General features: G+C 38.3%; 1 protein-coding gene across 1 annotated transcript in view; it reads right to left on the minus strand.

The window, feature by feature from the left end:
- The window catches only part of lamc1 (laminin, gamma 1), an 82555-nt gene that overhangs the window by 32948 nt on the left and 23027 nt on the right, over positions 1 to 26580 (minus strand). Inside the window, exon 2 of the mRNA XM_066680666.1 lies at positions 6729 to 7033. Coding sequence (XP_066536763.1) covers positions 6729 to 7033 — 305 coding nt within the window. The remainder of the gene's footprint in view (positions 1 to 6728; positions 7034 to 26580) is intronic.

Genomic DNA, 26580 nt, shown 5'->3' on the forward strand with positions numbered 1-26580 from the left:
GTGTAAAATATGGGGTTTGGACTGACAATTGCCATGTGGTTATTTGCAGAAACAACCAAATGAATGGTCTAAAGAAGAGAACAGTGGGGTAGACAAGACTAACTGCTGTTTAGACTTTAAGGGGAAAAAACGTCATGAATTGAGGCCAACTTTAATTTAGACATAATAGCTTTTCCCCAGAGGACATTTTCCATTATACAGGGAAAGACTATTCCCTTGGGTTTCAGGTATACATACTTATTTCCATATGCCCCCTCAGGTTAAAAAATTTTTTTAAAATAAAATCCCATAACAATCTTGAGGTAAAGACATAAAGGTATTGGATAAAGTTTTGACACCTTATCTATAGCACTTAGCCATGATTTCTCACAAGCTGTGTTTCCATCCAAAAAATCCAATATTTCAAAAAAAAAATTGTCCACTACAATTTTATGAAAATACTTCAGATGACGTGGCCTCTGTGATTAGGTACAGCACTGAAAAGGCAAAGAGATGGAGAAATGTGAGTGTGTTTTAGTTTCGATCACAACCCTTTTTTTGTAAAATACTTTTCCATTGCTTTTTTTTTGTCCATTCAGTTTGTCGTCGTCCCCTTTCTCATTTTCAACATTTGTACAAACTCAGTGGTTGGAAAACCAGGTTCAAACACACACACACTCTCGAGATTGAGTCGTATGTATTGCAATGTTGGTACTCAGCATAATGGAGAGATATTTCCATTCATTTTAAGCCTATATCCAATTTCTGCTACAAATCCCTCATTAGTGAATAGTTATTCATGAACACATTTGCTCCAAATCCTATGAAGACCAAGATTACTACATGTGAAAATAACTGAGGTTTTATACATTATTACAACTTAGGTTGTAACATTACAATTGAACCTAGAATAGAGGAAAGATTTCGAGGAATAGTTAAGTCAGATCAAATGAAATAAAATTTAATTGTTGAATTGTGCTCAGTGTAGCAGGCAGTCATGCATTTACAAAAGCCTGCCTGTTACATTTCAGGACATCAGACAAGCTTAGACTCTCAGGAAATGTCTTGTCACAGGCCTAAGGCTAGATTCTCAACTCTTATCACTTATTTTTAGAACTGCTTCAGTTTTGAACAATGTTCAAAAATGTTCAATAAAACAATATTTCTTTTATTAAAAGTATTAATGGTAGTAATAATTTCTTTAGTTACTTCTGCTAACGCTTCTGAAGACATTTGTTGATATTGGCTTTGGTAAATGCACTTACAGAAAAAAAAAAATATTCTAATAGATTGAAGATATACCAACTACAGTTTTGTTTATTAGCTTGTTTACTGGCATTCATAGACTTTTTTAGCTGTCCACTGCTTCTCAAACAGCATAGAATAGCCTACATTTAGAATAGAATAGCTTACATTTACTTTTTTCTATTTCATTGTTGCTGGAATATTACAGTATACAAGCAGTATATTTAATATAAACATGATTGTGTATCAAATCTTCATGTTTTCAATTATAATAATCAAAGTTTCAGATCTAAAGGAGAGTGAAGTATGAGTATTACATGAGTAAAGGTTTGCAGTCACTTAATTAGGGTAGTGTTCCTAAAACGGGTAGGGTAGTGTTCCTAAAACAAAAAATAGCTCAGAGAAAGGAAAGACACTTTGGAGGAATCTGACCCCCACCTCCTACCACCCCTGCAATTCTGTCCAGCTGAGATAGATGGGATATAACATGTACGCAGCTTCAGCAGACTCCCAGCCTGTGTTTAGTACACATATCATTGCACAAATTATCACATGCTGCAGCAGAGGACTATAATTCAGCATCCCGCATATTAGCCGTCAACATCAATTCCTGGGAGGGATGGATGAAATGTTACATTGAAGCTTTCAAAATCAGATTGTCAGAGAATTCTCAAAAGTTCCCCACCAAGCAGGTATGATTTTTCTGGTTGAATGTTCAATACTGCACTTACACTGACAATCACCGTTAGTGTGTCTCGTGCTGGTACAAGTGGGGCAGACACAGCAGTGCTGCTACAGTTTATAACCCTTCAGTGTCACTTGCTGGACTGAGAATAATCCTACTAAAAATATCTAGCCAATAACGCCCTGTGGGCAGCATGTAGTGTCCAAAGACTAGAAGACATTCAGCACAAACTGTGTAGTAGCAGGTGAGCTACTATCTCTGACTTTACATCTACAAGGTGGGGCAACAAGTTCAGTACGAGTAATAGACATTGAGTGAATGCAGTGTTTAAAAATTCCAGCAGCACTGGTGTGTCTGATCCACTTGTACCAACGCAGCATACACTACTGGTGCTTTTCTACTGCATGGTACCTACTCTACTTGCATTTTTGGAAGCCTGTACCTGTCTAGTTTTCCACTAGCACAGCTACCGTCTTTCGTGGGCCACAGATACAAGGAGCATTTGAACTTCTTCAAAAAAAAACATGGTGTAATTTTATGATTGCTCTATTCCTGCTCCATAGGTTGGTAATATTGACTTATTTTTGCTGTTTTGGATCACTAAATGTAGAATCCAATCCAATGTATCTCCAAACTCAGGAGACAGCTAACTGCATTACCGAAAACGCTAAACAACCCCAGTTACAAATGAGATTCTGTGGTAATTTAAACAGTGAATAAAAACTTACAGACATGTTAGACTTCAGTCACGTAAGAACAAACAGTTGCCCCCCCCCCTAAAAACAAACCACTCCACATTAAAAGACACTGAAGCTTTTGAATGTACACAACCAGAGTGAACAGCCATTCCCCCACAATTGTAGAAATTCCCTTTAAAGCCCCTAGAAATTAAAATAAATAAAATGATGGGAGGATGTTTTAGCAGCCTGGTGCAGGGCAAATTTTTGGTGCTGTCCTCACTCAACAAGCACTTCTATTATGACGCCAAGAGGACAGCCATATGACAGCACTGAAAGGTATCCATTCCTAAATAAAGAGGTCCTGGCTTTGGTATTAATAGCTTAATGCCACATGAGAACGTCTAATATGGAAGCATCTACAGACAGTGCTAAATGTGTCCTTTTTGTGAATGTAGACTGCTACACGTTACAAAACACCTACCTTTCCAATTTCTGAAAACAGAAGTAAGAACACATGTTAAATTTTATAAATGACCGATCTAGTTGAAAGTGAGCAAAACGGGATAAAGACGCATACTAAGATATGGTGATATTGGAAAATAACAAATAAATATATTGGAATATATTTATATTAGTACTTTTGGGAGGGAGATGAACATGAATACGGGTGATAGGAAACTCATTTATTTGTACTTACTATTATAATATCTCCATGGAGTTGAATGTGAATCTCTTAATTTGCTGAATGAAAGATTCAGGGAGTGTTTTAGCATCGGCCACCAAAGCTTTAGAGAAAATTAATGCTACAGCCAATGCTCCTGCCTCAAATAAACCTGTGTGTTCAACTTCAACTTTTGTTTGTGTGTTTGTGAGTGAGAGAAAGAAGAGAGGGGTGTAAGGGAGTGAGATTTGAGATTGAGTACATATTTCAGCATAAACAAAATGTAATCTGCCTTTTCAACAAAAGCAACATTGTCTACTGTTTGCATCACTAGATAAAATCGCAAATACGTCACTAGACTCTGTACAAGGATTTAATTTTAGCAGATAATCATGAACAAATTTATTTAAATGAAAACTGAGAATTGGAAAATGCAAACATAATAAATATAATTAATATTCATTTTTAAAAAGACCACAATAATAATACTAAGATCAATTTGATAGCAAACAGATGTTCCACAAAAAGTCAACCCAGCACATGTAATGGTCAGCAAACTCCACTTTTCATAGCTCGAGCTGGCACACACTGAATGTGCAAACAGAAAATGCACACACAAACACTCACACTTCCAGCTGTGCATGTACGCTGCCAAGTGCAACCAGAGCAGAGTTGGGAAACCTGCGGGTGTAACCTAGCAACATGTTGCAACTCTTGGCAGCGGTCTGCAGGTGGGGAGCCCCACCTGGACAGAGGAGGAAGGCTTTTCTTCAGCTACCATCCTGCCTCAAAGTTCATTTATCTCCTACGTACTCCTCTCCCACATCCACCCTTCCCAATCTCCTTGCATTTCACATCAGAACCACATACACTTCCTGTCCTGTCACTGTCCAGACATGACTAACGCATCCATGGAAAGAGCTGCAAATGACTCAGTGACTAACTATTGATGTCCTCACCTCCAGCTTTGGCATACATGAACTGAGGGTCTCTTAAAAAGGCTTATGTTGTTGACTACATATCTTAGAACCCTGGTCAAATGACACATTGTTGCTTTGCTGAGTTAACATGCACCCTTCAATTTTGGATCACTCTGGAAACTGTTATAGAAAAGCATAAATATATTTAATGAGTTTAACATACTAGAAAAACTAAAACTGGAAACGTTTTGCTGAAGAAAATGCACTGCGCAACTTGAGCAATTCCCATGTAATTGCTAGCGTGTTGCCAAATGGTTTATAAAGTATCCAGTGTTGTTGCTGTGTGTGTGCAAATGAGCTTGGCGCTCCAAATAATCCTTGGGCAGAACAGCAAGTACATTTAAACTGCAATTTAGTACAATTTCTGATGGTTTACACCCATGGGTTCCCAATAGGTTCCCATTACTAAAGTTCATGGGTGGGGTTTCTTTGTGTATAATAGGCATTAAGTTGCACAACCTGGCTCATAAAATGAAAGGAGGAAAAAAAAATCCTGTGTGTAACAGCAGAAAAGTGTTATTATTATGTTTATGTCTAGATCTCTGAATGAAACTGTAGGATTGAAAGAGAAAAATAAACAGAGTAAGAAAAAGTCAGTAAGAGGGGAAGAGAGAATGCAAGAGTCCCTGAGCAATGCGAAGTGAGTGAATTCACCAACACAATGAAGTTCCCTCAACTCTATGCAAATGAGCAGTGATGCCCAGCGGGGACTACCAATCAAAATGAAGGTCTTCACATTCCCTCTGCACCACTCCACTCACTTGCCGCTCAAGATTTGTTCCTTTCTCCAAATGAAGGAGAGACGCATAATTACTGCATCTGGACTGGTTTAAAATTTAAGTACACAGTTTGTTTTGTTGTTTCTTTCAACTAAAATTTTGTTGCATATTTCAACTAAAAATGTATCAAATATTCACTTTGAATGTTTAAGTAGAGCTACTTTTTGGGATCAATTACATTATGCCCAAACCATACACAGCCACAACAGCCTTCACCTCTTCCTCATACTGGTCACCAGCCTGGTCACACACTGTTGTGGGATGGCATCCCATTCTTCAACCAGCATTTGTCGCAAGTCAACCACCGTGGGTGTGTTGGTTACTCTGGCACCAACCGCATGCCCAAGCTGATCCCACAAGTGTTCAATGGGGTTGAGGTCAGATGCTGGCAGACCATTCCATCCTCTCCTCTCCCACATTCTGGAGGTAGTCTCTGATAAACACTGGTTTGTGGGGCGAGTGATGTCATATCTTGTAGAGTTTGTTCCCAGACTGTGGAGATATGACATCTCGATATCTCTCTGCATTGAGAAGCCTCCAAAGCCTCGTTTTTCCAGTGAGGGAGATGCCGCCCCACACCATCAGACAGAATAAGCTGTTTGGCTTTGGCAGAGAGGATTTGGCAAAATTTTCTTGTGTGCAACCCACATACTCAACTTTACTGCTTACCCCACAAATACATGTCCCATACAAATGTGGCACCATTAGAAAGGGAAATTAACAGGCTTTCCAACTGTATAAGGTTTATTGTTAAGAAGCACTGCTATAACAAAAATAATCTACCAAACACAAATTTACAAACTTTTATGCTATGGTTATATTAACTATATATGTTTATAAAATGAGGTTCAGACAAAATATATAAGTCTATGCTCTTGCACGGGTTGTTGTTCTTTTAAAAACTTGGCTTGCCCGGTGATGCAATTCAGTCAACACAGACACATGAAATCTGATCTGGCCTTTCATATACATGTTCTATGACCAGGAATCGGATACGTATCTGATCTAGAATCACATATACAGTGAGCCCTTGTTTTTCGCGGGTGGTCTTGGAACGCATCCCCCGCAAAAAACGATTCAAACGAAACAATTTCCGCAAAGCAGAGGAAAGATATTTTTTCTTTATGTATTTAATGAGTATTTGGACTTTTAAAACCCTCCCTATACTGTTAACAACCCACCCTTTGCATTAAACAGTCATTCTATAATGTTTTTCAGCTGGAACTACATCCTACCAGTTTCTTAATAGAGTAATTCCTAATCTGTGATTTAGCGTAAGTAAATTTAACTCAGATGTGGACATGAACAATACATGTACTGTACGTAAGAAATACTTGTAAATGATATATTTTGTCACCTACAGGCCTAGTCTAATACATGTAAATAATAAAAAAGCCCTGTGAAGTAGCGAATCCGCGAAAGATGAACCGCGAAGTTTAAAGTTTCCACACAGCCACGAAAAATCCAATTTAAGTCACATTAGGGCAACAAAATCAGATACAAGTCACTTCAGCATGGTAATAGGGGAGAAAACTTTATATGCCATGAATACAAAATAAGAAAACACTGAGAACTCATGACTGGAATTTGATGCTTCAGATTAAACTAACCTTGTATTAAGAGGGGAAAAAACATTACCTCATCCAATTCTTTTTCATTTCAAAACATGAACAGGTTGGACAGACTTTATGAAGGAGACAAATGCTAAGGCTTCCCTACCTGCAGCACAGGGCTGTTGTCAAAGTTGTATGCACTCGGCCGTCCCTCAAGTGTGGAGAAAGCCACGTTTCCTCCGGTAAGTGGTGAGATGTCACTGAACTCATCTGTGCAAAGTGCGTGCTGCTCATCCTCCCCAGTGCGGATGAAGCCACGGTTCGTCTTGCCGTAGGTTTTCTCGCAAGAGCCGCTGTAGTATTGGTACGGGATCCAGGGCCCATTCTCGCTGGTGCGCTTGTAGATGGCAAAGCTCTCTGGACGGCTGGTGTGAAACTTGAGACGTACATAGGTGATGTCAAAGGCCTTGCCTGGAGGAGAGGAGTGAATGGTTAAGGACATAAAACGATATAACCCTGGATGCTTTTACTGCCATGTTTTTGTGCAGGACACGACCTATATATATATATATATATATATATATATATATATATATATATATATATATATATATATATATATATATATATATACACGTCGTGTGTCCTGCACAAAATATATATATATGAATGAGAGAGAGAGGAGAGAGGAAGGAAGAAAAAAAACTACTGTACATATATAATGACACAACCCCCATGCTAAACCAGACTAAGGGCAAATCCTTAACACAGCCCTGGCCCTCCATTTTGCCTAGTGGTAGGGCTGTCTCAATCCTTGTTAGGAAAAAGGGGTAGGACTGAGGGGGAGGGCTATATACCCCTTGATATGGAGATTTATGCCTTGTGAATCACTGGTGAATCACTTTTTTCCTTTTAACACTATGTTAACCACAGCTGTGAATCATTGCTAATAGCTTCCCCAATATCTCTAAATTTCCACTTCCACCTTAAATGCTGAAGCAATTGCATTTTAGTTCTGATGTTCTCATGATGTATTAGTCTCTTGAAGGGTCACCCCATTCGAATGGGGCAAGATAACACTCGAAAAAACGGGGTGGGGGTAAAATTGAGAAATGGGATTCAACACAATACCATCTTGGACACTCCACACCGTTGGGATCCAAAGTCACATCCCAACAATAGGATGAGATTTTAGCTCTCATGGTTCCTATGTCATCAAAGGGCTAACAGCATCCATGTTACGCTCAGCAATGCTTATCGTAATATCAATGTCAAAGCGTCCTCTCCTAGAGGATAGGGCAAACACTAAGACACCTGGTGCTGCACTTTAGATCATATCAGTGAGTGAGTCTGGAACACAGTTGGTGTGTTCAATAAAAATGCTTTAGGCTGCAAAGACGAACAAATACATGAATTATAAGAATAAATGTGAAGAAAATAAACACGTAAATTAAAAAAAAAAGTAAAACAAAGTGGTTAGTGTCGAGTGATATGACCGAATGAGCAGTTTTTCATGGGAAATGCACAGATAACAATAAAAAGAGGGGGGGGGGGGTCCTGCACAGATGGCATAGAGGAAGAGATTGTCCTGACATGAAGAGAGCAATTGTAAACATTAGTCAGCCTCTGTTATTGCTACTCCAGGTTCAGCACTACAGAAACTGCACTATGTAACTTTTTGGACTATAATAGGAAACAGACCCTCCCTCATTCCAAAAATACCCCATCTTACCTACTGTCCCTTTAGCCCCATCTCAATGAGTTTACACTTCGATGGGGTCCTGGGTTAATTCCCTCCTTTTTGTGGATTCCTCTAAATTTATTTCCATCTGAATCGATCATGTCTGTTACCTACTGTTCTTCACTGAACTCAGTGGATGTCTGATAAATGTCATGTCTGGAAGCGAATGTGTTTTAAGAGGGTGATCTCCCTCACGTTGGATAGAATAGGAGTTTGGGCACTGCTGCGTACCTTATTTAGCCTTTGAGCATGCATTTGTTTTCAGTGTTGTATTTCATTTATAGTTAAACCATTATTGTATATAATACAACAGACATGACTTAAAAGGAAAACTAGGTACGATGTTTTCTTTTGATCCTGGGACTTCCCCTTGTCCTAGCATTATATAGGAATGGGGATTTCCATCACTCCCCCACAAGTTATAGTGCAGTTTCTGCAGTGGTGAGCTTGGAGTAGCAATGAAACAGATCCAATTCTCCCCATCACAGCCCATTGGAGAATCACAATAGCTTTGAAGCTGTAATTTCAAGGTTAAAATATGAACGAATTAATTAATATAAACAAAAAATCAACATGTACAGTGAACACCTCCTTGTGCAAGCTTTACATTATGCCGCAACCCAGACCGTCTAACTACCCCAGTTGCTGCTGTTCTAACTTTAAAAGGTGAATCATATTTCTTATTTTTAACCCTAGCCCTGGTTTTTGAGTGTCATCTTTGGAAAATAGTTACAGGGTGTAGTGGATTTAATTTCCTCTACAAAACAGGGCAACACTTCAAGAGCCTCATCAGAACAGAAAGAGCAGTGCTTAATTCCCAGGCAACTAGCAGGGTCCTTAAGTTAGCTGTGTACTGGTCTACGATATGAGGATATGCTGGAATTTTGTTAAATTTAAGGCATCGTAGGCCTTAAGAAATGTTCAAAAATCCTATTTTATCACCCACTCCTAACACTTGTGCTATAAAACTGAATTCAGCTGCTTCTTATTCTGCAGTTGTTCTTTTTCCAACCTTCCAGTTCCTCCCTTAAATACTGATGTCAGATGCTAGAATGTAACTATAAACAATTTAAGGTGGAAATTAGATGATCAAATCATCAGCATAAAACGTTCATTAAACACTAAAACTGGATTAACATTAAATAAACTTTTTATTATGATTTTAAAAAATAAAATACTGACATCTCAGTTATACAGATATTGGCTAATACTGATATTTGTTATAAGAATCAGACAAAATGTGGAATTCTTGGAAAGAATGTTTGAAAAAACCTGTTCTAGTCCGAGCTGTGGGGCACATAATTTTATGGTTGAGAAAAATCGTGTTTTCAAACAATGTTTCATTACTGAGCGATTTAATCAGGCCTTCCTCTGTCCTGTCCAATATTTTGCCGTAAAATCACTTTAAAAAAAAAAACTCACTAAAACTCTAAAATACTCAGTGGAAGCTCTGCCTTTTTGTGGGTCTTTTTTTTTTTCCTTCCAGCAGCTTGCCCAACTCCCCTTGAAATATGACTAAGCATGTACAAACATATTTAGCAAGCCCAAGCAAGCCAGGCATGTTCACGAGGATGAACTCAAGACTGTACATGATGACTGAAGAGAGATAGTACGGACAGAAGTCATTGATTTTGTATGAAGAATATGACACCGTCTTTCAACAAGGCCACAAGGGGGTGGTGGATAATGTTTGTTTTAGCAAAGAATTTGCTCTGCAAACAAATCTGCCAAAAACTAAAACAGAGGACAACTGTGTTAAGCAAATAGGTTGAGGTCGGAGCAGATAATGTTCAAACAAAAAACCTAAAGCAGAAGGAAGTTTATCGAGACCGGAATGGAAGACACTTCATTAAAGCTGTCCTCAAGTGTATTGTTACAATACCATGACAAACATGCTAAGTTTCAGGAGACCTCTGCATAAACAACACCTCCAAGTCCAAAGTTCACTTAAAGTGAGAGATTATTAAGGAACTAGATGTCAGCACCACTCCAGATATTATAATCTAATCTAAGAAAATGACCAGGCGTAGTTTTCAAATGTTCTAGAGCAAACCTAACTGAAGCTCAGAATCTCGGTTAATGACGCACAGAATACAAAGTCAAACATTACTTTCAAAATATAAAAGTCTTTGTGTAAGAAACTGATCAGTACTACACTTATGTTGCTTTTCTTCTGCATGGTCAGTGGCGATTGCTCTAAGACTGCAAGGGAAGCTCAGCTTCCCCTACAATGTCAAAAAATAAGTGATCAAAAATATACTGTTGTGTGTACATGTCATTGAATAAATATGCACTATAACGCCATTAACTTTTGTTCAGAATCAGCTTCTTATCACTGGTAAAGACGCGGCTTTCCTCTCAATCATTCGCGCAGATTAACAGTGATTTAAAAAGTGCGGACGCTGCGCGTCCACAGATTTCAATGGAGAAGCAGCGAAGTGCAGGGAAACGAGACAAGTGATTGGATAAATGCTGGGCTTTGTCCCACCCATCGGACGCTCAGCGTCTCTGGGGGTCTATGGGGCAGTGGGCTGGCCTCGGCATTACATTTTTATTCTGTTCTGCGTTGAACCAGACTATCTTAATCCTCTTTGCGAGATTTTCTTTGTTAAAAACAACTAGCGACAAATCGAGCTTCTATTTCTGGTAGGTTTTTTGTATCTGCTTGTGTTTGGAGACTGACTTCTATCACTCTTTCTGACTTCTATCGCAGTTTCTGTCCAGCGGGTGCTGCTGAGCCCCTCCACCGTCACAAAGCACTCACAGGCGGACACACTTCACATGGGCCAAGGCCGTTTAAGCAGCCTAGCTCTGCTGGCCATTGAGAGGACACTAGTCAAGTCCCTGGAAAAGACGCCTTGTTGGTACGACAGGGTCACAGATCATTTTCTTGAAAAGGAACGGAGGGTAGAATTTACGTATAAATAAACCAACACATTGTATGATGTAGGCCGAAATTGAGCTTCCCCTCCTTGAAAGACCAGCATACTATAGTTTCCTATACTTGCTGTTTGGTACCTGATTTCACTACAAAGGCTGTTTCATGAAATGAAGACAATGACTTCGCAAAAATCAGCAACAATGTGTTACACGTTTTTACTCACTTCCTCACTTTTTGAATATTATTCTTAGAACTCTGGTGCTTTCCAGCAAACAGGCCTACGTTTCCACTATATTAGATGGGAATCAAGGATACGACGTCGTCAGCACAGAGGTGTTGCTGTGGCGCTCGGTTCTAGAACCATTGTGGCTGAATACAGCATCGAACATATATGGATGGAATTGTTCCGTTTTATTTCTTTAATCATTATTTATATAACAGAGCTCTTTCTGGTGCTTCTGAATCTCAATACGCCCACAGATGACATTGTGGTTCACAACGAACAACCAACTCTTCTTTGGTTAGAGCTGGGAATAAACTTTTCTGGTTCGCAAGCCAATTTATATAGCTGGAAAAGCTCTGAACTCTTCCAAATTTGGCTCGTTTCTGTTTCGGTTCCTTATTGTTGGAAAAGCGCTAATTGTGTATTCGCATGTTGTGGATTTTTGGGACTGAACACAGCTCTGTACCTGGTCTTTTTTTTTTTTTTGCACTGTCCATCTCTCGCTAGAGTCTTTTGTTGGTCACCAATCAAAGAAGCATTTGAATCTCTTCAGAAGACCACAGCATTATTTTATAAGCTATCGTTGTGAGTCAGATAAAAACAACAGTGATCTCTACTTTAGTTGGAGATTTTACAAATAAATACTTTGTGTTGGATGTCTGCATTTTGTCATGTAGAGTGACAAGTCTCTCTGGCCAGTCAGCACTCAAAGGTTTAATCATGAGCTAGCTTTGAACCACGAGTGAGCAGGTACTAAAATAAGTTCCAGGTACCAGATATCAAATTTGCCTTATTACTTAGAGTAAGTAGCATACAGTGGGGGGAGGGGGGATTAGTCGAAGGTTTCAAGACACGGGAGCAGAGCTCACACCACTGAATGTGAGGCATTTTCTAACAATGCTGCAGGCTAATCCGACTAGCGCTCATGTTTCTAATGAGGAGTTCAAATTCTACTCTATATAAATAGTTGGCACCAGGGCAGCCATGTATTTCACCAGATCCTGGAGTGTTCAGAACATGCCCTTACTTAAATTAGCCTCTGAGTCAAAACACGACTAAAGACGTCTGGGTTTAAAAGCACTAGCTTTCTTAGAATAGCACATTTTATTTTGGGGGGGTGGGGGGCAGTGGGGGATATGATTTATTATGCTATCCATTGATTTAGAAAAATGCACTAAAGGCAATATTTTTTAAAAATTCAAGATGATTGCATTGTACACCCTTTTGTGTAAAGGGTGACTGAATAAAGATTTCATTTATTTATTATTTTTAATACATATTTCAGCATAAATAAAAAGTTATGTAATATAACTTATGTAAGTTATGTAATCTAAACTCAACAGTAGCGATGCTCTGTTTACAACTGTAAACTGGGGAGTTGCACTAGTGGATAACCAACCAGGTACCATGAACCTAAAAAAGTGAGTAGGGGCAAGTCCAGTAGGTAATATGCAGTGGAAAGGCACCATAAGCAGAACCCACATTGAAATCATTCCTATAAACACTACTAATAAGAGATTATTTAATGTTTCTTGAGATATTTATAGCTGTGTCTTTCGGCAAGCATCATCAGAGGAGTGCAATGCTGTTTATGTTCAACTGAATGACTCATGCCAATGATATTAAAATGTATCTGTAAGCATTTGACTTTGAGTGGAAATTAAGCCAAAAGTATAAAAAAAATCTCTATAAATAAGTGCTACAGTATTTAGTCAAGCAGATCATTTCACCAACTTGTGTGTGTGTGTGTGTGTGTCTCCTTATTAGCCAACTATGCTAAAAATGAACAAATGTGTGCAGACATGCAGATGTGTGTTTCAGAGTAAATTTTCAGGGAGCTACACCTCCAACAACCTGTGAAATAGTCATGTACCACCCATGGAATAATAACACAGAATTGAAACTAAATGTTTTATGAGATGTCTTGGCAAAACAAAGGCAAGTTCTTAACTGTAGATCTTTTCAGTTCTAATATTTTGGGGATCTGTTTGTCTTCACTACATAATGAATATCTCACATACACAATGTGAGGGCTCGCAATAGATCACATACACAGTAATATATCCCTTCCACTTTTGGAAAAAAAAAAGGACATGAGACACAAACACATGCTGTTCTCTCTACCACAGCTGCAGAGGAAACAGCCACAGGTGTCGTCTGGACCTGGGAACTGGCCTGCATAAAGCATTGGGGACCGCTTAAAACCAAAGTGAAGCATGCAAGTGTAGAACAAATTGAACTCTGAAAAAAACATAAAAAAAAATCTAAATCATAAACAAGAGCTAACAAGTGATGAGTGACCTCTATTATTAAATTTGTAGCTCATTTAGCAGTACATAAATAATATGCATAAGAGAAAACTTGCCATAAATCCCACTGCATCAGAGCTTTAATAATGACAACCCAGAGTAAATGCTTATTAGATGTAAAGCCCAAAAAATGAGGAAAAAAACTTAGTGCAGCTGCTTAAATGTGCAAATTCAAGTAACTGCATAATTAACAGAAATGTCAAAATGGTGCATACCGAGTGAATCTGAAAATCACTTTGTATTATATATTAAATAAATGTCACACTTAATAATACTGAGCCAAGAATGCATGTGATTAACCTTCTCAAATGACATTAAACCATGAGTTAACTGACTTCAAATCAACAGCGGTTTTGTACAAAGAGACAAGAGGAATTTGTGTGTCCCCTCTCAAGAACAACCAAGTTATCATCAAATAGAAAATGGAGGACAGGAAATACAAAAAATCCCTAGTGTCCTTTTGTACTGTCCACTGTGTAGCATCCTGCATAGTCAGGCGCAAGCATATTGTTAGCCACAAATGCAACTGAACACATCCATTAGCCACTCTACTTGGATTCTACTGTAAAATCTATTGGTCACCTGCAAATTTACAGAACCACGATTTTTTTGTTATTCAATTTAAACACATTTTATGGCAGGCATTGTGTCAAAGCAGATTTAGGAAGGATTTAGCAAGGAAAAACCTTCCTCCGCATGTGAAAAAGGAACTGAATAGAACCAAAACTCAAAAAGGAATCCTCCTCTGGTTGTAAACAACAACAAGAATTCCTACCAGAAAGCAGTCTGAGTGAATGATTGTCAGCAAATGAGAGGAACTGGCCCAATACTTGATGGGATTTGAAGAACCAGGAAAATGCAGATGACTCAGTCACTGAACTGACATCCAGAAAAGGAACACCCTTTAGCACTGCCTGGACTGTGGACTGGATCGTTAATTTGAAATCACAAAATCCACTTCAGTTCATTCCCTTGTAACTAAACAGAGCTCCATCTCAGCAGAGAATGCAATTACCAATATTCCATTGCTGTCTGCTCTAGTCTGGCGTTTCTTAACATTAATTTAAGGAAATACTCTGCATTAGCAGCTGTAATCAGACATAATTTTTTTAACATTCCTTCTTGAAAATAAAATTGTCAACAGCATTTTTGGCTGCATCCACCGGGTCCAAGAGGTCCAAACAGGACCAAGGCCACTGTCAATGCCGTGGTGCTGAAATTTCTCAGGCCCACCTGCAGGTTTATTTCAGGCCATTTTCATGACAAAATCTAGTAACTATCAACTCTATTCTCACGTCAACATCATCAGAATGTTTTTGACAGTACCCCTGACTAAGCCAGTTGGCACACCATGGTGCAGCAGCTGTTTGGCATTAAGCAATGATGACTGTAGGTTCATGTGCTTCAGAGTCCCATCTCATTTCATGATTTTCAAAGATTACATTGTGTCATCCTCAAATGAATGTCTTATTCACCAACTGGTACACCTAAAAGTGGCTCTGTTTCCTAGTTATATGGTGCGTCAACAAACGGTAGCTTCTGGTTCTAGAGGATCTAGAGATCCTAAAATATTGTTAGAGTCCTCAGTTACATGACTAAGCAATGGAGCAATATTAATATAGAATCGTTTTTGATTGTCATCCTGGATGTCAAGGCAGTTCTCACTGAGAACTAAACATTTTTTGGCCATTTTACTGGATGTTGAGCTGTTCCTGACTCTAGGATTCCCAGAGAAGTAAAGATTATTTGTTTAACATTCATTCTCAGACAGTAACACTCTCTTCTCATCAACATTGAATTGCAATCTAAACATGGATTGGAGTCAGCTTTAAACACATTACCATATCAATATACAAAGTTGCTTCCACTGGGTTCTACTATTCCCAGTAGAATTCCTAATGAAATAACCATCAGATAATAAACCAAACAATAAGAACATCCAGGAAACAAGTCTGAATAAATGTCCACAAAGCCTAGAAAATCAAAGGCAAACGAGTTAAGATTCCATGACATGCTTAAATGTTGCAGCTGTTTCTAAACTAGAGGAGTCCCTGATTAGCTTGTTTGCCAAGTACATCATACTAAGAAATAACAGATGTAGCTCTGTTTGAATGGAGGACCCTATTTAGCCATTCAGAACCATGGTGTAAGGGCTATTTGTAATAACCAGCTCTACAAAACGCAGTAGATATAACAGTTAACCAAAGGGAAAATATTAGCTTCTCTCCAACAACAATAGATATTGTGGGTATGCAAGGTCTATGGTTCTATACCAGTACTAAAACAAGAACCACGGTTCCAATGAGAAATTTGCTAGAAGTAGTTAGATGTGTTTACTGGAGCTGGTAGCTTTAACTTTAGTAGCTTTAGCAGGATACAGTTTATCAAGAATCAAATTACACTAGCAATAATGGCACTTTTTCACTGCATGGTACCTACTCTACCTGAATCTACTGGGCTCTGTTTGTATTTTGGGAGCTGGTACCTTGTCGGTTTTCTACTACAATGGCTACACCCCAAAATGCGGCTGTTGACATTGCAAAACACCACCTCTAATGGAAACTGAAGGCTTTGGAAACCACAATAACGGGAGCACTTGCCGTTTATATTTTTGGGAATCAACAGAGTTCCTTGTTGCATGGAACTCACTGGATTCTTTCGTCAGCCACCAGTACAAGGAATGTTTATTCCTTTTCAAAAGACCATGGCAAAATTTTGCAAGCTGCTGTTGTAACTTTAATAATAATAAATGTGATCTCTATTGTAGCTTTAAGATTTTACAAATGGCTAGTTTGCCTTGGATGTCCGTATTTTTAAGTTTTTACATGGCACTGTTTAGTCCTCACTCTGCTCGCTTGGCCCCATGAGCGAGCAGGTACTGAGGGAAAATTTTTTTTAAAAAAATACTAAATTTCCCTAATGGAAAAGGAAAAGAGGAGGGGGAAGAAAAAAGAAAAACAGTATAGTCAAACAGTACAGGTACCATGCAGTGGAAAAGTACCCCAATAGCATTAAATTACTTAATCAGCTTATCCCACTATTTTATATTATTTATTTATATATTTTAAACACACAAAGAGGGCACAGTCCTGAACTGATTTTCTGCTTTCAGAAGTAGCACTACAGACGCAGTGTGTCTCTGTTAAAATACTCAAATAAATATGATTTGACTCATTGTTATGATGGCTGACCATATCACTTACATTTTACAAGCTGCAGGTTCTTCACAGTCTGCAGTTCAGAATCAGAATCAATCTTTATTGGTCACGTATGCTCACACATACAAGGAATCTGGTTTAGATCACCATAGCTCACAGTACACATAGACTGACAATATTTCACAGCAGTACAAAAAACAAAAATAGTACCTGAAAAAAAACATACGCACACATACCTGTAAATTTTACATTGTGCATGTTTTATGTTAAAGTGCTGGGGGCAGCAGTTATGTGCTGTGACAAAGTGTGGCAAAGTGACAAGGGCAAGTGAGAAAACCCTGGAGGCGCACTAGTTGCAGAGTTTAAGTACAGCGGATTAAGTGTATAGTTTGCAAGATACACCAAGAAATTTAAAGTGCAGAAGAAAGAAGAGACCAGAAGATAGAGTGTTTTGTGTAATAGTAATGTCAGCTATTCAGTAGTGTGATGGCATGAGGGAAGAAGCAAAGATGCTGCTCTGACAACTGGTAGATGATCAAACAAAAAGACAGCAAATAACAGACAAATGAGAGACAGCGAGGATAAAAGGGTAGCTAGAAGACAGACATGTAAAGATAAGGTCATACCAAAGACTGTGTTGGGTGATTAGATGGAGACAAAACATCAACACAAGCAAATGTCCCCCCAAAAAAAGCTTTTTCCCCCCCTCAGGAATTGATACTGATTAGACAGGTCCCTCTCCTCAGAATCTGAGATCTTCACTACAATCCTTGACATTATGAAGTCCACAAGGTGTTTTTTTTCCCTTCCTTCCTCCCACAGGAGAATGTGAACTTTCTGTGAGCCATATCTTTCCTAAAACATCACTGTGTGGTTTAGTGGAGCTTAACTGGTCATTACGGAACATCGGAGAAGTGTTATGGCAGCACGCTGAGGCTTGCACAGTAACCGTAAACACAGGCCTCTTGCCCCAGTTGATCTAAGGACTGCCTAGAAAAGTGCACAGTCCCACAAACCATAACAGAAGAAGCCACATAGAAAATTAAAACCATATCCAAGACAGGTAAAAATATCAGGATACTTTATAGATTCTGACAGGACTAGCTTAGTCAGAGACAGTAAGACCAATGGCTCATTTAGTTAGTACAGTATAAGGATAAAAAAATAAATAAATTCTGCAGTTTTCACATAAATGAAAAACTGAAGTGGGGAAAGAGAAGTAGCAGCTGCAATCCCTGAGAACGCAGGGGCCATAAATCCACTCTGGATGGAAGACAATAGGGCCAGCACTGAGAACAGACCTTGCTTTTATGAAGGCTGGTAGCTTTAACTGATGTTAACCAACAGAAAGTTCACACACTGGAACGTATAACACTGATGTGTGTGATTCAGCGTATTTGTTCTTTGTGCAATATTTCTGTAAAAGAACTAATAAACTATAGATTTAAAGGTGAAGTTTACTATTTTAATCCAAAACGCATTTTATTAAATTCAGAGAATGTTTCTTCACCATAGTTCACTGGTCTGTTTGCACACTAGAAAAAGCTCAGGTGTTTGTATGCAGCCCTAGCTCAGTAAAAGAGGGGTGGGGTGGGGGAAGGACCCTGTCCAAAACAGCTCCGGCTTCCACCCTGCATGTCGCTGGCTGAGAAACTGCTTCTGGAAACTTTGAGAGATATGAAGATGTTGCTCTATTTTAGCTCCATATTGACTTATGTTTGCTGATTGGACTCCGAGAGAAATTCGAGAGAACACTAACTGCATGAATGGAACCAAAAAATTGCTAGAAAGAAACAGTCAGTTACAAACAAGCTTCTGTGGTAATTCAAACAGTGAACATTAAACGTACAGGCAAGATCAACTTCAACCATGTACAAGCTACAGTCAGCTTCATACACAGTTATTTGAAAATCAAATCATTTTCTTTTTGCCTATAAACGTGGCAGAGCCATTCACATTCTAAAACCATTAGAGAGTGTAGATGTCTTTTAAAATACATCAGCTGTCTTAGCTAACAAAACACTACCTCTACATTATCCTTTAAAGGGCAACACTGCCAAGTTAGCTGTGTTTATGGCTAACTGTGCTACATGGATAACGTGGTATCAAATCAAAATGGACGTTATGGCACACAATGACAATATGACCTGCCTAGACTTGGTTTAAAAATTCTGAGGTTCAGTGGTCCTCACTGCTATGATAAAATAAATTAATTAAGTCCATGACGGGGGCTTAGTCACCAACTGAGGATAAGCCCAGTTCTTAGGCGTTTTCCACCATTCACAAATCTAAGAGTGAGGTCCACCTTTTTTGACTTCACAAATTCCTTTGAGCTTTGACATTCCTGGGCTGACAAAAAGGGTGGAGCATTTTGCTGCTGGCCGCTCAATGACTTAACGCCTTTCAGTTCACCTTTGAACCATGTCAGGCACAAGATAAAGGCAAACTTAAGTTGAGCTACTACTCCACTGAGACAAAAGAACTGACCAACAAACCAGCAAAACATCCGGGGCCCCAAGTGTTTGCTCTTCAACTCTTTCAAACAATGTCTCAACAGCAAAACATTCAGAGACAAGTATGTTATAACATGCATATATCTGCTGTTGCAGCTACTGTGTTTCCTTTCATAATATAATGTAGTGTAATCAGCCATCATTTCTCAAACATACATTCTAACATTCATTGTAACAACAGCATGTAATTTGGATTTTTTATTGAATCATTTGCTCAAGAATGAAATGTATTTTTTGTAGTGTCCTCTTATAACACAAAACCATCGTCCAGCTCCCCCCTATAGTGTGCAGAAAAAAAAGTGTCATGACCAAAGGTCCAACAGCTCCAAACAAGAAGGTCCACCCAGTCAGGCACTATCTTCAAATTTTTCAGGCCCAGCTACAATTTTATTTCTGTGCATGCAACTGTTCTGATGTGGTATCTGCATTTTTTATGATAAAGTTTTGTAACTATGGTTTTTGTGTTTATGTTAGCAACATCAAAATATTGGAGGACATCCCTGCCACAGCACCCCATTGAGAAAGGCTGGTATATTCTTTAAAATATAAAAGAAGCACTGTGATTTGTACCATAAAAACATAAAATTTAGCATTTATTTATTATAACTGCATTTGAAAATTTCCCTATGCAAAAGTGCTTTTAGTACAACAAGCATGAACTCAAATCTGCAACTCCCTTGCCTTCTTCTCACAATGCTGTTTATCCTTAAGAATGGCACTTTGCCATTATTCAACCACATATGAACTAAAGGTGAAGCCTACCTTTAATAATAAAAAAAAAAAAAAAGTAATTTCATTTCTACATGTTCAGATTCTGAAACATGTTTTTGCCAGTAAAGCTTAAAAATATTCCCATATGTTTTGTCTTAACCAAGAAGCCACAGATGAACAGTTCAAACTACAATCAGATGTGAACTGTTCTCAGAAAAAAAAAGTAAAAATACACAACAAAACCCAAAATTTAATCTTGTCATGATAAACACTAGTATTACAACATCGGTGATGCACAGATATTGATATTCCCCTCACTTTCTGTGCCTCTCAGGTATGTATTTGTTAATCTGGAGATGAGCCAGGCCAGTGAGGTAACTCTGAGCCCTGGGCCTCTGCATGCATTCCCTTGCACTGTTTCACACTCTCAAATACAGCCTCAGGGAATGAGGGAGGGAGGGAGGGAATGCAGGAGGGAGGAAGGGAAGGGGTGGGAGTAAGTGAGCAAGAGAGAGAAGGAAATACAGCAGAATCCTCAGTGAGGAAGAATAGGATTAGGGGGCGCTGTGAGAATAAGAAGTTGTCCAGAGGGAAAGCCTTGACCCAGTGCCTCAGCCCAATTAAATTTTCCTCCCATGACTTCATCAAATTCTTCCCTTGTGGAATGAACAATTGTAGCTTTGACTTTTTTTTTTTTTTTTTTTTTATAAACGTGTGGGCAAGACCATCCTCTTCCTCTGTACACAACTTTTCACCATCTGTCCATAAGCCATCTGGGAGATCTGCAGAACATCTGTTTGACTCCTCACTCCCACGGATCCTAGCATCAGACTCATGCATGCAGTCATTTTAACTTTTCAGACCATCCCCAGAAAAGAACATTCCAAGACCCTTAAAAGGAGCAGCTTGTTGATTTGTCAAATTTAAAACGTTATTCCTTCCAATATGTGAAACACAGATACAAAGAGCTCACATTTTACTACTTTAATTTGGAACTGGAGCTGCAAAACTAAAAGCTAAAACAAGCCAATTTGTTTTAGGGTGCTATCACCTTTGTTTGCTCCGGACCCTCAGATATTTCAGTTGGGTCCAAACAACAAGAGCATGTGTGAAAGGTGTTTCTGACCACAGTACAGACCAAAGATCCAAAATTCAGTCAGACCCGAGGTGGTCGATGGCCTTGTTTTTTTATGAGATACTGTATTGGACATGGATAAAAGCTAACATTTAAACAAATGTGATTCCCACTGTGTTACTTTTATCGCAAACCACACACTAGCACACTACACAGGGTACACAAAAAACATGCATTACCATCAGATCGGCACTTGGTAGTATTGAAGGAAAAACTGCAGTCTGGTACACAGCATTAATCCGAGATTAGCCTTTTTTGTCGGAGCTGAATATGCGAATAAGAAGCTGGTAAATAAGACAGCAACGCATTGCATATGTAAGCAAAGTACGTGTTTGTGTCTTGCATAAGATATAAGCTTGATCCAAACCACAAATAAGTAGCAGGAGTAAACAGTATTAATTAATCTGTTCATATAAAACGCACACCCCTCTACAAACCAATCAATGTCAAGTGTGGGGAGATGCCACCCACGTAGTTGAAGGCGGCAGGACATCGAAACATCATGTAAACTCCTTTAGCTCACTCACTAAATTGCAGTGTATAGACCTGCCACGTTAGCCATTTTTTGTGGTCAAAATATTGTTGCAGAAATAAACAATAACAATCAAGTTTTCATTTTACGACCATTTTATGCCACTGATATAATAATAATATAATAGCATAATAATTTAATTACACCATTTTAAAAAGCAGTGAACATTCAGCAAAAAAGATGTTATTAAAAAAATTTCAGAAATTGAAAGTGGAATATTAATTTTTTTTATATATATATATATCCTAAATAAACATAAATAAAATAAAACCACTGTTTAAAAAAGGTCCCAAAACAGACAGACCAGAGAAAACAAGAGCACAGAAGATGACGAGTTGTTGGTGGAGCTGGTGATGTTCATTGTTACTTAAATACACATTGTGTGGGTTTTAAAACCCATAAATAAATATATATAATAATAAATAAATAAATAAATATTTTTTTAATACAAAAAAACCTACAAATGGCATAAAGGTCTCTAAAAATGACATGAGTATTCATAAAAGGAGCCAACTTCAGATACACATTAGCTGCAATTTATTAAATTAAACAATGTCATTTAGGACAAAACTGCACACAATGTCACCTTGCTGAGGATTCACAGTGGAATTTAGCTTTTTATTTTAATGAACAGGATGTAGTTAAACAAGCAAACAAACAAATATTCCTGTTCCTGACAGGACTCCTAAGGCTACTGCTTAGCATGCACATTTCAAACAGGCGTCACACAGGCACCCAGCATCTTAATGTTACTGTACTATATTAATCTCAGACCACAGAATGTATAGTACTCAAATGAGACTTAAAATAACAAATGCTACTTGCCTGTTTCCACCACTGCTAATTATTCTAGCCTTGTCACTTAAAAAATAAAAAATAAATTTAAAAAAAAGTACTGTACAGATACAATATTGTGACAAAAAGGCACAAACAGTGTAAATGTAAAGTATCAAAGTAGTTTAAGATTCCGGCTTTGTTCCCTAAAGGTTCATTACGTTCTTATCTCCAGAAGGAGAGGTGGATATTTGTAAGATCACGTTATAGACCTCTGTAAACTTTAAGAAAATATTATAAATCCTGAAGATGAAATTGGGCGTATGAAATCCACACAACTTTCTAGAATATGGTACAATTATTTCCAATAACTAACGGTACACAATATGTACCACCACAGTGACAGTTTTTCTAAAAGTATGCTTCTAGATTTGAGATGTTTTTCAGCTGATATCAAATGTTCCAGGATATCATATTTATGAAATGTAGCAATATATGGCCAAAAGATTACAAACACCTGCTTGCCCAATGTTTCTACTCTTCTTTGATTAGATTCAGCCACAAAACATTTGTCAAGGTACTAATGCTACATTAGTTCTGGATCACAAATCCTACTCTGATTCATATTAGAGAGAGTGGATGCTGGATGTTTTATAACGCTCTGATCCTCTCAGCATTCAGCCTGGTGATCTTAGGTTTATGTGCAGCTGCTCCAGAACATTCCATTCTGATCAATCAATCAATGTTCAGTCAATGTTTTTGTGTGAAAATTAAATAAAAGCTTCATGTGCACAACTGAAGCATTCATCAGTGCTGGGTTTGCCTAAAATAGCTGGGTGTCTACAAATTTTTAATATAGTGTATAAGTTTAGAAGCTAAACTGGTCAACGTGGATTGTATGGATATATCCTTTATGCTTGACGATAATTCAATATCAATATATATCACAATTTGAAATATTTCAAAAACAAAATTTTTAAAATATATTTTCAATATTTTTTTTAATTATTCAAAATTATATACAGCATCTGTCAGTAACTGATGTTCATTATAGGGCGCTGCCGTCAGGTCATTGCCCTCAATTTCAGAGTTAGTTTTAAAATGTAATACTGACAGTGAAGATATTTGTTTGATGTCATGTTTCTTGCAAGTTTTTCTTTCTTTTTATTGTTCATATCAATGTCAAAATTATATTGTAGACACTGAAATTAAGAAAAGATTGTGAAATTTGTGATATCCACAGCATCCAGCCCAATTTCATGCCTAAGTTCTGCAGCTGTTTTGTTTTGCACTTCCTCATTCATGATGCAACTCTGACAGGAAAATGCTTGGGAGCCATGGAAACATTTCAGCTCTACACATTAGCCACTTAACATGGCCTTCCAGCAACAGACATGCCCAGTTTAACCAGTAACACATACACCAGGGACAGTGTTCAAAAACATCCAGGACTACATTCGCATTTCTGTCACTAGAAGTACTAGAACTAGAACTTCTGAGATTAAAAAAAGAGACTAGAAAAATGAGTTAAAAATGAGAGGGGGAAAAAAAACCCTGCCGAGATTAAACACTGAGCAAACAGAGAGGTTTTATTTGGAGAGGGTGAACGGGGGAGGTGAAGGGCAGTGGGCATTACAATGGAGGAATGTTTGGAATGCACTGGAACATATCGTCAGAGAGGAGCTGATAGCCCTTTACTAAACGGCATGGATGAGAGAGAACTTCTGATGGTGGGATTAGGAAAAGAATCTCTCCCTCTCTCCCTCCTTGTTGGGAGCCATCGTATCTAAGCAGGTGCAAGGGCTAAGTTGCCTGCTGAGGGGTCAGAGGTGAGAATGGGACATGCATGTTACCAATTACTATGTTAATAGACCAAATAATGATCACAATGGTCTGTTTTAGGTCAAAGTACTAGCAGGAAGTCACACATTATCTTATACATAAGAGGATAACCACATAAGGGTACAGGGATTTGCTTAAGAAATCTTCTGAAGTGATTCACTATTCAGCTCAAACATAGGCATCTATTCTCGGCGTCATATTTGCTTGCTCTCTGGTGAGAAGTCAACACCATAAAGGTGTCACGCCCTGAGGGGTGGGAGCATGGCGACACCCTTGGGTTGATTTTCTTCTGGGCAGGACGGGAGTGGAGCAATAAGGAAGGGTGGGGGTGGGGGGGGGGGTTGACTAGGGCTACGTTCACATAGCAGATAAGTGGCCAAAATCTGATATGTTTCTTCATATGTGACACAAATGTGTTGTTTGTGAGGCTGTACGAACAGCAAAAAGCACTTTGAATCTGATTTTTAATTTTTTTTTTCGGAATCGGATTTGGGCCGCTTTGTGACACTGAAATCCAACCCATATCTGATTTGAGACAATGAAACTCTGAAAAGGCAGATCAGAGTTCAGGTGACATATATTAATCTGTGGATATTCAGAAATGAAGAGGCATTTTTTTTATTTGATGTGTTTAAAAATATTCTTTTTGTAAAAAATATTGGGAAAAGAAAAAAACAAGTTAAACTACTTAATATTTATCAGAAAATATTTGGGAATTTGGGAAAACAAAAATTCCCTGTTTTATTTTCTCAAATTTAAAGAGAACATCTATTGTGTGGAAACACAGCTCTTTTAAGGTGGAATTGTATGGTTGAGGGAAAATAATGACTGTTTGTGTGTGGCTGAAGTTTAACTTGCCCTCTGCCATGAATAGAAAGTGCGAAAGACACTAGCATACCTGGACAGAGATAGTTTGCTTTGGTTTTTTTTTTTTTTGCTCGTTTACAGACTCTGGGGCTTCATAAACACATTAGACTGGTTTTGAGTGCACAGACAAACTGGAGAGCTAGCAGATAGCGAGGAAACGTCTCCTGAATTTTAGAAAAGTTTTTTAATTTAGTTTTTTATTGGTCATATTGGTATGAGCCTGCTTAAATGTGGATCATGTATATATCACTTTTTCATCACTCCAATCAGGGCCACGTTTTCCTGCTGTGTGAACACAGCCTCGGAGTAGTAATAATATTACACAAGTAAAGTCTCTAACTAATTGTCTGGGAAAACAGTGGAGTGAAAATCAATAATGGGCAGGGATAATAAACTTAGTGTTGGGGCAGCCGCACAAACAAACACTGAGAAGTGCAATAAGAACCACCATATAAATTAACCAAGCCACAAACCAAATTTCATCAAGTTCACATTAAATGCCAAACCGCTACATGAACACAACTGCAAAACAGACCCTGAGCATTTCATTTCCATCTGCGCAAACGAATTCCAATAATTCCAACTATCACAGTCAAGCCCGATCACTAAAGTAATCCATATCGAGTGTGAGGGTGAAAAGTGTCACAGTTTCAGCACAGCAGGAGGGTTTGTGGCCACAAAAGGCAAGTTTCATTAACTTTGATAACTGCAGCCGGCCACCTATGAAGCAGGGAGCTTATGGAGAGGTGTTACAATGTGGGGAAAGCTGTGCGCAAACACCACAAAAGCCCACCCTGATAGCTCACAAAAGTAAGCACAACACACGGTAAACAACGTCTCCACATAGTCTTACCAGGCAAGACTTGGGGAAAAAATGTGCGTAAAACCACCAAACCACTTGTGCATTCCGAGGTAAACCCTTGAACCCCACTGGGCAAGTTAATTTTTCTAAATACGTATAATTAAATCATTAAGATCCATCAGGTTTGTTTAATGTGAACTGTCTAGCTTCAGAGGAGTCAAACGTCAATATGCATCACCACTGTAATTTAATTGGTGCAATTTATTTTAGACTCAATTAGCCTTTTATTAATACAAATTAATTTAAAACACTTGTGCAACGTAATGTTGCTGTCCAAAGAAAAACATGTACCTCCAAAACCTTATTGTTTTTCAAATGGAAGTCAATGTAAAAATGTAATCTGCGCACTTCATTACCATTATTGATCCATTCCTCATTCATGCAACGCAGTTGTCATATGTATGTAAATGTCATAGTGCGATGATAACTGTAATTCAAATTTGAATCATTCTTGCTCTTTTGTCATTTTA

This window comes from Hoplias malabaricus, chromosome 9 (assembly GCF_029633855.1).
Source record: "Hoplias malabaricus isolate fHopMal1 chromosome 9, fHopMal1.hap1, whole genome shotgun sequence".
Lineage (NCBI taxonomy): Eukaryota > Metazoa > Chordata > Actinopteri > Characiformes > Erythrinidae > Hoplias > Hoplias malabaricus.